This window comes from Chrysemys picta, chromosome 8 (genome assembly GCF_011386835.1).
Source record: "Chrysemys picta bellii isolate R12L10 chromosome 8, ASM1138683v2, whole genome shotgun sequence".
In the NCBI taxonomy this organism is placed as follows: domain Eukaryota; kingdom Metazoa; phylum Chordata; order Testudines; family Emydidae; genus Chrysemys; species Chrysemys picta.
In genome coordinates this window covers 24,914,998-24,927,256 of record NC_088798.1, presented here as the reverse complement: position 1 = coordinate 24,927,256, position 12,259 = coordinate 24,914,998, and the positions used below count along the sequence as shown (strand labels likewise).

The 12,259-nt window shown below is 40.5% G+C and overlaps 1 protein-coding gene across 20 annotated transcripts in view; it reads left to right on the top strand.

The window, feature by feature from the left end:
• USP33 (ubiquitin specific peptidase 33) overlaps window positions 1-12,259 on the top strand; it is an 84,126-nt gene that overhangs the window by 43,923 nt on the left and 27,944 nt on the right. For all 20 annotated transcript variants that reach the window (XR_010590002.1, XR_010589995.1, XR_010589997.1 and 17 more), the window contains 4 exons: window positions 568-681; window positions 3,985-4,063; window positions 8,078-8,498; window positions 8,973-9,113. Coding sequence is in view for 12 of the 20 variants with exons in the window: in XM_024107854.3 (XP_023963622.2) it covers window positions 568-681; window positions 3,985-4,063; window positions 8,078-8,498; window positions 8,973-9,113 (755 nt within the window). In the remaining 8 variants the exon portion in view is untranslated. The remainder of the gene's footprint in view (window positions 1-567; window positions 682-3,984; window positions 4,064-8,077; window positions 8,499-8,972; window positions 9,114-12,259) is intronic.

The following is a 12,259-nucleotide window of genomic DNA, read 5'->3' as shown; positions in this document are numbered from 1 at the left end:
GTTCCAAATTTTTTTCCTGATTTTCCAGATCAAGCTTTTCTGTAATTCTAACCACAGAACTCAATATACATTTTCTGTATAGCCTGTCCCTACAATGATATATTTTAATACATTCCTTGTAAGACATTAAGGAGTATTTTAAAAATATTAGCTATGAAAGTTATCTGAAAATGTTTTTCAGAATATTACATAATCAAAAAGTGCCAGCTTTCAGCCACCTTGACTGCAGAGCAAGGATCACAGGGATATACCACTATCCTGCAGTGGCTACATTGGCTAGTGGGAACCTGCCCTTGTAAGGTGGCTCCCACTGGACAATTCCAGTGCCTCTAACAAGTGACAGGATTGGTCTGTGAGGGGTATTGTGCCACTCATAAAGTGGCCCAAATAAGCAGAATATATGAATGTTGCCCTAGGGTTTAGGAAAAGAAATCATTAAACGTTTACCATGTAAATGTCAATAATTAGCCTTAGCTAACATGCTGTTAAAATGAATGTAGGGGGAGATTTACACTTCTCTTAGCACTATTTAAAGAATAATAATCTTGCTTTCTTCCCTCTAATCAGCCCACCCTTGACACAGTTTTTTCTTGACTGCGGGGGCTTAGCACGAACAGATAAGAAACCAGCGATATGTAAAAGTTATCTCAAGCTGATGACAGAACTTTGGCACAAAAGCAGGTATTGTACCACTTTCCTTGTGAAATATGTTTATATATAAACTTTGGACAGCAGTACAGCACAGGGGTGAACTTGTCTTAGCTCCAATTGTTTCCTCGTGTGTAATAAACCTTCGGAATATCACAGGCTTTGAATTTAATTAATTTAAAAATAACTCTAAAAGGTTGTGTGGTGGAGTTGGGGAAGTTAACATTTGTTTTAGTGGGAAAGTTACATGAAAGAGGCTTTTCTGTATATCATGTGACAACTCAAAACAAATGTCATTTAGCTGCTGAGTGATGATGGCATCATGTTTGCCTTCAGGTTGAAAAGAAAGATTTGCCCATTGCAGCTGTTCCTGTAGTTGAACCCATAATCATGCATAATGGCATTAGATTTTCATCCTAGGAAACATGACAAGATTGACTTCCTTACACAATGAAACATGTAAGTTGTTATAAATAAGAGTGCTCTTTTATGGATAATTGAGCCTCCAGTTTCCAGCACTTTAAGCTCAACCTGAGATAGAACAAACTTTGGTTTTCCATCTGCTTCATACAGCATCGTTACACACATGCATTTCCCATATTTCAGTGACTTTCATAAATTTCAATAACTTTTTTTTAAAAGTTTCAGAGTGGTAGCCGTATTAGACTGCATCACCAAAAACAACGAGGAGTACTTGTGGCACCTTAGAGACTAACACATTTATTTGAGCATAAGCTTTCGTGGGCTAAATCCTACTTCATCACATGCATGGAGTGGAAAATACAGTAGGAAGATATAGATACACAGTACATGAAAAGGTGGGAGTTGCCTTACCAAGTTGGGGGGGGGTGTCAGTTTTAACGAGACAATTCAATTAAAGTGGGCTATTATCAACAGGAGGAAGAATCACTTTTGTAGTGGTAATCAGGGTGGCCGATTTCAAACAGTTGACAAGAATGTGAGAGTAACAGGGGGAAATTAGCATAGGGAAATTAATTTTTAGTTTTTGTAGTGACCCATCCATTCCCAGTCTTTATTCAGGCCTAATTTGATGGTGTCCAGTTTGCAAATTAATTCCAGTTCTGCAGTTTCTCGTTGGAGTCTGTTTTTGAAGTTTTTTTGTTGAAGAATTGCCACTTTTAAGTCTGTTATTGAGTGTCCAGAGAGGTTGCAGTGTTCTCTGACTGGTTTTTGAATGTTATAATTCTTGACATCTGATTTGTGTCCATTTATTCTTTTGCATAGAGACTATCCAGTTTGGTCAATGTACGTGGCAGAGGGGCATTACTGGCACATGACGGCATATATCACATTGGTAGATGTGCAGGTGAACGAGCCCCTGATGGTGTGGCTGATGTGGTTAGGTCCTATGATGGTGTCGCTTGAATAGATATGTGGACAGAGTTGCAACGGGATTTGTTGCAGGGATGGGTTCCTGGGTTAGTATTTTTGTTGTGTGGTGTGTAGTTGCTGGTGAGTATTTGCTTCAGGTTGGGGAGCTGTTTGTAAGCGAGGACTGGCCTGTCTCCCAAGGTCTGTGAGAGTGACGGATCGTCCTTCAGGATAGGTTGTAGATCCTTGATGATGCACTGGAGAAATTTTAGTTGGGGGCTGAAGGTGACGGCTAATGGCGTTCTGTTACTTTCTTTGTTGTGCCTGTCCTAAGACTCTCTCTACACAAAAGAATAAATGGACACAAATCAGACCTGAAGAATTATATCATTCAAAAGCCAGTCAGAGAACACTTCAACCTCTCTGGATACTCAATAACAGACTTAAAAGTAGCAATTCTTCAACAAAAAAACTTCAAAAGCAGACTCCAACGAGAAACTGTAGAACTGGAATTAATTTGCAAACTGGACACCATCAAATTAGGCCTGAATAAAGACTGGGAATGGATGGGTCACTATAAAAACTAAAAACTAATTTCCCCATGATAATTTCCCCCTATTGTTACTCACACCTTCTTGTCAACTGTTTGAAATCGGCCACCCTGATTACCATTATAAAAGTGATTCTTCCTCCTGTTGATAATTGCCCACTTTAATTGAATTGTCTCGTTAGAACTGACCCCCCACTTGGTAAGGCAACTCCCATCTTTTCATGTACTGTGTGTATATATATCTTCCTACTGTATTTTTCACTCCATGCATCTGATGAAGTGGGCTGTAGCCCACAAAAGTTTATGCCCAAATAAATGTGTTAGTCTCTAAGGTGCCACAAGTATTCCTCGTTGTCGTTTTTTATAAATGATCCATCACTTTTGATGATTGGAATTTGTGTGGAGAGGAGGCAGAAAAAAGAGAGCTGCACTGTTAGGCTCTATAGTAAGAGCTTGTCTACACATGGATTTGTTTTGTAATAACTGTTCTACTTTAAATTCAGACCCTACTTTATTCCTTCATAATTTTATGTGTAGATGAGACCCAAGTTAATACGTCGCAGTCACACAGCAACAGCACTGTGGCCACACAAGTCCTGAAGCTCTATATTTACTTTTCTCCTTATTTCCTGAATTGTCTGAAAAGTGTTTTTAGGAGTACTTTCTGAGAAAATGTGGGTAGAGCAAATCCTCCACCTTCTCTCCTTTTAAAAAATACCTAAAATGTAAGAGAAATTAATGTTTTGTTTTGTTTTTTTTTAAAAGAACTATACACAACAGCTTATGCTAAAATTCAAATTGGTGCGGAATTTCTTTCCAAAAAGGTTTCACTTTTGGGTTTGGATACAGTTAAAGACTAAAATATATATTACTGATTGTCCCTGTGGGATATCTTGTATCCTGGGGTCATTTGCACACCATTCTTGTGCCTATGCTACTACCCACCCACTCATCTGTGGGCGCTGCTCAGTATACAGATCACAACTTCTTTGTGGCCTTGACTCTGTATCCATTTGACATGAGTCTTTTTTTTTTATTTATTTCAAAGGGGGGTTTGATGGTCTACAAATAAACTTATCTCCTTGCATTGACCCTGTGATAAACAAATACTCCTTAATATTTTTAAACGGGTCTTTGGATGAAGTTGACTTCTATCACGCATACCAAATTATTTCCCTGCTGTATTGCTGATTAATTTTGGTTGCAGCTTGCTTGAAGGCCTTTAAACATAAATCCCAATTTCACACGTTTGGTTGTCCTGTGCTCTGGGAGAAATATATATTTTATATTGAAGACCCCTCTGCCCCCCAAAAAAGACAAAATTACATTGGGGTAAGAATAATATAGAACAAGTTTGTTAAAACGTGTCTCACGGTGATCAAGCTGATGATGATCCCAATGAAGTTAGAACATTGCAGGCCATTTAATTTTTTTCCCAAACTTTTCTTTCCCAGACCTGGTTCCGTTGTTCCTACAAATTTGTTTCAAGGAATTAAAACAATTAATCCAACGTTTCGAGGCTACTCCCAACAGGTAAACCTTTCTTAGTATTATCCAGTATTATGACAATGAAGTGTCAAAAGTATAACTGCATGATTCAGGTAGACTAAATTGTCAGATTCAAAACTTGATAAAGTAGAAAAATATGTATTTAAACCAAGCTAATCATAAATTTTTAGTTTTTACCTTTCCATACTTTAAATCTATATCCCCTGAAACTCCTCTCTAACTTTTCTGAATCACAGACTTCTGTGCTGGATTCTGTTGACAAACTGCTGAAAGGCCCCGTGATCCTTATGAATGTCTCCTTTCCCTGGGACAAGCAGCAGAATGGTTAATATCAAAAACTATGTTAATTTACTATTTGAATATTTTTAAGCTGAGTTGCTAGTATCCAGTTTTTTGTTTAGACAATGAGCCCACATCTTTTCTTTTCAATGTTACTGGTTTACAGCATACTGTATACTGAACACTTGTGTCCTCCATCTCTTGTATAGGTAGAAATTACTTGTAGTGGGCAGGCATTGGTGGTTATGTGACTGAATTATATTGTAGGTGCATTCTTCAAATCATCTTTAATGAAGTGTCTTCTAACATACCTATTTTACTGTTGTAAACATATTTTATTAAAAGCCCTATTGTGGGGACCACATTTAATTTCCAATTTAAGAAAGAACCAGATCCTTAATAATTTTGTCAGATTCTCTGCATTGCAGTAGTTTATATTGGAAAACTTTGGTAATTCAGTATAATGAAGTTAGCAAGTGAAATGGAGGGTTAAACTGTATTTTTGATATACAAATAGTGTCGGTGGTGTCAAGGGAGTGTTAAAATAGCAAACCTCAGAATTGTTGTAGATGCTTTTCATTATTACTGACACTCTAACTTACTGTTGTGTCCAGGGTATCCAAAATTTATTCATGTACCTAAACGAAGAAATTAATGCACTAATCTAGGGGAAAATGGGAAAATCGTCTGCAGCTTTATTAAGATACATTTCCTCAGGGGAATTTAGTCCTTGCAAGCTAAAATTTGGAATGAGCGTAACATTCTGTACTCCCTTAAGTATTTAAGGGGAGACCCCAATGTTCTTCCTCAACACATCACCCTAAGCTACTCACTAGGTCCCCCCCGTCCCCCAAAAACCCCCCGAAATCTGGTCTTTTGTGTGCTTTTACCCTATACTATACAGATTTCACAGGGGAGACCAGCATTTCTCAAATTGGGGGCCCTGACCCAAAAGGGAGCTGCAGGGGAGTCGCAAGGTTATTTTAGGGATGATCGCAGGATTGCCACCCATACATCTGCGCTGCTGCTGCCTTCAGAACTGGGCGGGTGGAGAGTGGTGGCTGCTGACTGAGGGCCCAGGTCTGCAGGCAGCAGTGCAGAAGTAAGGGAGACATGGGATGGTAATACCATACCATGCCATCCTTACTTCTGCTCTGCTGCTGACGGCGGCTCTGCCTTGAGAGCTGGGATCCCCAGCCAGCAGCTGCCGCTCTCCAGCTGCACAGCTCTGAAGGCAGCACCGCCACCAGCAGCAGTGCAGAAATAAGGGTAGCAGTACTGCAACCTCCCTTACAATATCCTTGCAACCCCTCCCCCCTCAAACACCTTTTTGGGTCAGGATCCGTACAATTACAGCACTGTGAAATTTCAGATTTAAATAGCTGAAATCATGAAATTTATGATCTTTAGACTCCTATGACCATGAAATTGACCAAAATGGACTGAATTTGGTAGTGCCCTAGGAATAACATAGTGAAGGCAGGGAGCTGTGCAGCCTGGAAATTGTTGTTATTCTCGTCCTCAAAAGGCAATTGCAGGGGAGCTGGGAATCTGAGAATGATGCCCTTGCTGGACCACTGAGGGGAAATACAGGTGCAGTAGCCCTGAACTGCGACAGTATCTCTCCCCCTAAAAGAATTACCAGCCACGGCAAATAGGTCAAAAGTTTTAAATTTACATGTGTACAGATCATTAGGCTGAGGGAGAGTCCCGGAAACCAAACAGTGGTGACACTAATAATTTGTAAGTAAGTAACAAAATGATTATGTACCAAACTCCTGTTAAACCCACCACCTGTGGACCAACAGATACCCTCTTAATAAATAGCTACTTGTGCAACAAGAATAAACGATGGCTAAGAACAACAAAACTAGGAATTAATGAATGAAGATGGAAGCACCAGAAACCAGGAATAGGTCAAACTTCTGCCCCTTTCCTGCTATTATAAGACCAGCAGTGAGCTCAAGCTGAAAGTAAGCCAGCAGTGCCATTGCCATTGTAGCCCACCCACTCCTTCCACAAGAAGTTGCTGAGCTGTTAGAGAATGAATCTACAACACTCCCTTTGTTTCCTTCTCCTGTCCAGGCAAATCTGGAACAGCTGGAGGGCTGGGACAAATTAAAGTCGATTCTTTTGAAAGGTGCAAATGTGGTTTCCCTGACCAGTGTACGTAAGGCGCTGATTGGGTGTTGCAAAAAAAGTTTGAAAACCTTATATGATGAGGTTAGATTCCTTTACCGACAACCTCTACTAACTGTACAGCTGGGAGCTAACCAGGTACTTGGTTGTTGCTTGTATTAGGATGCACATGTCATTGTGATGGTTCTTGGGGTACCCAGGACTGAGAGTCACCTTGTTATTCTATATTCTATGATACCCCCTGCCTCCAAACTGAGAGAGTCTCACCTATGCCTGGCTGTTCCTTACCACCATTAGCCTTTCAGCCACTTGAACACTTTCCCCTGGGCTATGCCAGCCGAGTCTACACCTTGCAGGTTAACAAAAGGTGCACCCCAGTTCATTTGAATCAGTCCTCTGTGATATGCTGCCCTGGACACAGACTACTCACAGAAATCCCAGATCCTCTGCCGCCAGAGGTGCAATGTGTCCCAGTTTACTAATTTTACCTTAAATCGCTGCTCCTATAAATCAGACAGCACTTGTGAACCACTTGCAGTAAAACAAAAGTAGATATTTTTAAGAAAGAATAAAGATTTAACTACAAACGAGAGACGTGGAAACAAATAGCTATAATACAAAACAAAATCAAAATGTGAAGGTCATCTACATTTATTAATTACCTTTCCTAGCTAATAAAGTAGGTTTCCCACTCCCCGATGTTCAGTCTGTTTCAGAACTTTACAGAAACCAGGATCCAATTTTTCATGAGAATACCTTGTTCCTCAAGATGTTTTCTCAGTGGAAAGATGCAGAGTATCTTTCCCTCCTTTTTGTTATCCTGAAAGTTTTTTGTTTCTGTTCATAGACAAGGTGAACCCCTATTTTGTCATAATGTTTCTTTTTTTCCTTCAGGTGGTTTTGATTGTTTGCATTTGCCTCTGATGGTTTTCCATTGGAAGTTTTGTACTGAGCAAGGCTGAACAATTGAGCCTTGCATTGCATCAGTGGCAAAACAGGGTGGGGTGGCAACTCCCTGCTGCTGAATAGGCTGTCACTGAGACATTATCCTCTGGTGACTAACATTTACTTCAAGTCAGTAACACATACTTTCAACATAAATATTACCCATACATACACTTTGCAGTGATTATGAATCTTGATGAGTTATGAGCTTTCTGTAGCTACCTTACATTTTACTATTTATAGATAAATATCCTGTAAGATATGTTTGGTGTAGTGACTTTGTCAGGCCTGAGGTAAGTGTTATTTGCAAAGAACAGGCGACCCTTTGCCAAGGAGCCTCGGTGTCACAGAGACCACAGAAGAAATATTTTAACAATTAAAATATCCTGGCACAGAGTATAAGCTTTGTGATGAGTGAAAGCTTGAGAAGGAAAGTTGCCAAGTAAGACTCGTGACATGGAATGGAACTCGTGTAGGAGGTTACAAAATCCAAAATGAAATATTATTTGGACTGACAGTCTAATTCTCTTTTGCACCCCAGACTGGGCAGGTGGCATTTACTTTGTTTTTACTCCTTTGATTTAGTGGCCAGCTTTAGCTTTTTGTTGTTTCGACACCACTATGTGCATATCTTCTAAATATAAAAGGGGATTATGTACCTATTTTAAATTCCAGGATGCACAAGAATTCCTGCGTTGTTTAATGGATCTGCTTCATGAAGAGCTAAAGGAACCTGTCATGGAAATAGAAGATACCCATTCTACAAGTATAGAAGAGAGTATGGAAGAAGACAAGAACCAGTCAGATGTAGATTTCCAGTCCTGTGAATCTTGTGGTAGCAGTGATAAGGCAGAAAATGAGGCTGGTTCCAGACCATTCTCAGAGGACTATGCAGAGGCTACTATGTTAATTCAAGATGTTGAAAACCACTCCCTCACAACTAAAGATTGGCAGAAAGAAAAAACACCGTGTAATAAGTTTAACCGAGCAAGTTCTATGGAGGATTTAAAAAAAGACAAAAACACTGCTTCAGAAACTGCTGAATTTTTACATAATCCAGGAACAGTCAAAGTGCAAATACACAGCAGAATTTCAGGTGACTGTATGATCAGTTGCTAATTTGTAATTATAACAAAATCATACTTGTAGCTGAAATGCATGTAAAAGTAAAAATGAGGGAAACCATTTTAGATGTATAACTTGTCATGTATCGCACGAGAGTAGATTGGTTTTTAAACTGGTGCTCAAGTTCATTAATGTGGTACTTCGATTATGTTTGTTTAATCCATTTTGAAGTCCAGTGACTATTTACCAGCTATTCAAGATTTGTAACAATTGGAAGACTTCAGATAACATTACAATTGGTGATTGCTTTTGGATTTTTTTGGCTCATTATTTCTGCTTTAACAGTTGCTGAATTAAAACTTAATTTTCTTATGCACGAGCATTTAATCAGTCACCTACTGGTGTGCTGAAATGTAAGTTATCTAACTATTTTGCAGTTCAACCTGAAGCAAAACTTTACTGTTGGAAAAATTCAGCTGTGCAGTAATACAAATTTCTGTTGCAGACTATATCAGTGATGTCCACATGACTGATCTGTCAGGACCGCAAAGCCCTCCCTCAAACGAAGGAGTGAATACACGTTTATCAACCTCTCCTCCAAAATCAGGCTCATTATGGTCTGGATTGGCACCTGCACACAAAAAAGGTATATGCTTTTTCTCCTTGCATTGCCTTGCTCATAAGTGTGCCATTAATTTAATTTTTTGTTGTTGTTTTTTAATTTTGGTATTTAATATTGACGCTGCATGTGCTTCCAGGCCTCTAGTTAGAGATTTGACACCATGTTAATGGGGTACAGAGCTTCTCATGATTTTCTACGTCACTGTCTCTTTTCACTTTATTGGAGAATGGTGCATCACTACCAGTCGCTATAAGCAACTGTGTATTCATAGCGCTTCCTGCCTCTCCAGTTGTTTTTGTCTCCTTGCTCTTAAAGCATGGAGCAATATTTCTTGATCTTTCTTTAATAGCACCTGATTGGAGAAATGGAGGTGGAGGGAAGAATGCTCATAGAAGGAAAAAAGGTTGCGTGTTTAGAGGAGAGTCTGGGAAGGAGCTCATTGGGTACTCAAGGGAGAGGATTCTTGCAGGAACAACGCATCAGTTGAGTTTCCCAGGGTGAAAGATCTCATGCCTGTCCCTACTGCTCTAGGCAAGTTCACCCATTGGAACAGTCCTAATTTCTGCAGACCATACAGAGAGTCTGTTTAGGCTGCATCTATTCTACAGTCTACTCATCAGTAATAGGTCAGCACCTGAAAGGGCTAGGCTCTCACTGACTGCAGGGTTGGCTCTGACACAGTGCTCCTTCTCCATTACTGCAGTCTCTCAGCAGCAGGAATATGTTTTTATAGCAGTTTCTTCTGCCTCTACAAGAGGTTCTCCTACTTTGTACCCTGGCTGCATCTCTCTGTGTGGTCCCTTTATAGAGTTGACACCAAAATGCAAATCCTCCATCAGGGGCAGCTTTTTCTTACTCCACTCCTTGAGGTACCTGATCCCTTTCTTTCATCTGGATGAACCCATGAACAGCTTGGCAGAGATGTGATCTGAAGTCCCATTCTAGCAGATCTTCTCCCCACCATCTGTCACAGCTTTAACTCCCAGGGACCCTGAGCATGCTTGGATTACAGACAGCCTACTCAAAGCATTAGGAAGTTGATCGTGATCTCAACCAAACTTCCAGAAATTTCCCACTCTGACAGACTTGCAGTTCCCTCATCTGTGGAAGAGGTGGTCAGCCTAATAGCTGGCCTCTCTCCAGCCATCAGCAGGAGTCTGAGCAATTTCAATGGAAAGCCACTCTGGTACTCTGCTTCATTATACTCCCTTTCCTTTTCTGAGGATCTGGACAACAGTGGTGTTTCAGACATGGCCCAGAGGGGTTGCCTGCGTCCCCCTTTTGGGATTGTTGCCAATGTGCAATACTCTATAGTGTGATAATTCATTGATGTAAGTGAGTTTGAGTTTTTGAGTTTGCTGCATAATTGTGCTTCAAAATCTGAGCATTCATGAATAATTGTTAAAGATTTATTTATTTATGGTTGTGAAGAAAACCTTCATACAGTGATGCCTGCTATATTTGGCAAACAGACAAATACCACAGCTCTCAAAAAGATGTTAACTGACCCCTTCATGTTGATGGTGTGTCAGCACTGAAGTCTAACAAGAATCATTTAAATGGCAACATTGTATCACTCCTGGTTAGCTTTCCAGAAATATCAGTCTAATGCCATAATTGTGTGTAGTGGAAGATATGGGGCAGATTGCAGTGAGGCTAGTGTCAAGGTTTGCTGGGCTGGGGAATGAGAAATTCATCCTTCCTCACTCGGATGTAAAGTTACCTCCATCTTTGTTCAGAGTGGAAACAATAGAGATCTGTCCCCTGCCCTGTAAAAGTCTCAACTCGCTCCTAGTTGCCAAAAGCAAAACTGTCTCCTGTGCCTTCCTGACTCTCATGAGGCCAAACTGTCCTCTACCCAGAAACCAACACCTTTCTCTCCCCCCTCTCCCCCCCCCCGCCCCCAACTACATCTGTCATGCATTTTCAGTATGGAAATCTCTGGCAAATTGAAAATGTGAGGTGTTCTAAAACAGTTTAATATCAAAATACATGACTGAAGAATACTTCACTGGGGTCAGGAAGTGGGGCATTGCTGCATAACTCGTGGGTCCCTGCATACTGCACATCTAAAGTGCCACATGAAAAGAGGACTTGCTAGTGAGCTTTCTTGTTTGCTGACTTTTCTTCCTGCCAGTATTCTCTCTTCAGATCCAAACTCTTCCCTTCTCCAAGCCTGTTTCAGCTAGAAATGAGTCAGGGAGGCAATTTTAGTTACATGAGACAGCAGGCACTCAAAGGTATTTGCTTAGGGACCATCCAGTTGGTTTATGGACTTCTTTTGTCTATGAGGCAGCCTTTGGGGAGTTGCATCCCTGGTGGGGAGAGGTCTGTTTGGAACTGTTTGTTTCCCTTTTCATTGTTATTGGCCCCACACTTTGCTGCTCCTTATTTGTATTGGCAACTAGCAAATCAGCAGGTCAACTGCCAAGATTCCTACAGGAGGAGTTTTGGGGACCTTAGTCTGTTGGGTAGGTACTGCAAGAGCATTTGCAGTCTATATCTCATATGATGCTTCTAGGTTTTATTCTCTAATGTAGGAAGGCCAGGACACTGTTTCTGAGGGTTTTTTGTACTCAAGAGAAACAAGTATTACTCATCTAATACAGATCAGAACTTGAAATTATTTATACTTGATTTCCAGATCAATTGGGGAAAATCCCTCTGAGCGCTTTAGAGACTGCTCCACTTAGGCAGTCTCAGCAGGGGGCAGGTTTTCTTGTTTTCAATCTGCTTTTTAAATTCTGTATCTATCACTGAGACTCGTCCCACTTTGGTCCACCATAATCAGTGCCTCAGCATTTCGAGTCTGAACCAGTTGAGTCCTTCAACCAAGATATGTTGAAGACTCCCTGCAAAACCGTTATGGTCAAATGAGGCTAGCATATGCTCTCCGATGTATGAACTTTATACTCTGAGTGAGAATATGCTTAAAACGGGCCTTAATCTGAGAGCTATACACCAAGGATTCTAAGATTGCCCCTCTAAATGTCTGAGTTTTACTTAACTTAAATGCTAGCCTTGAAAAATTCCATTAGGAAAGAAAGAAGGATCAAGCATGTTTGTCTACCTTCATTCTACTAGGAACCTACAGGAACAATTGAGCCTAGGAGATACACTAATTCAGCCATAGCTGCCAGTAATTTGGCTGCCTGGTTCTGTAGGGGATG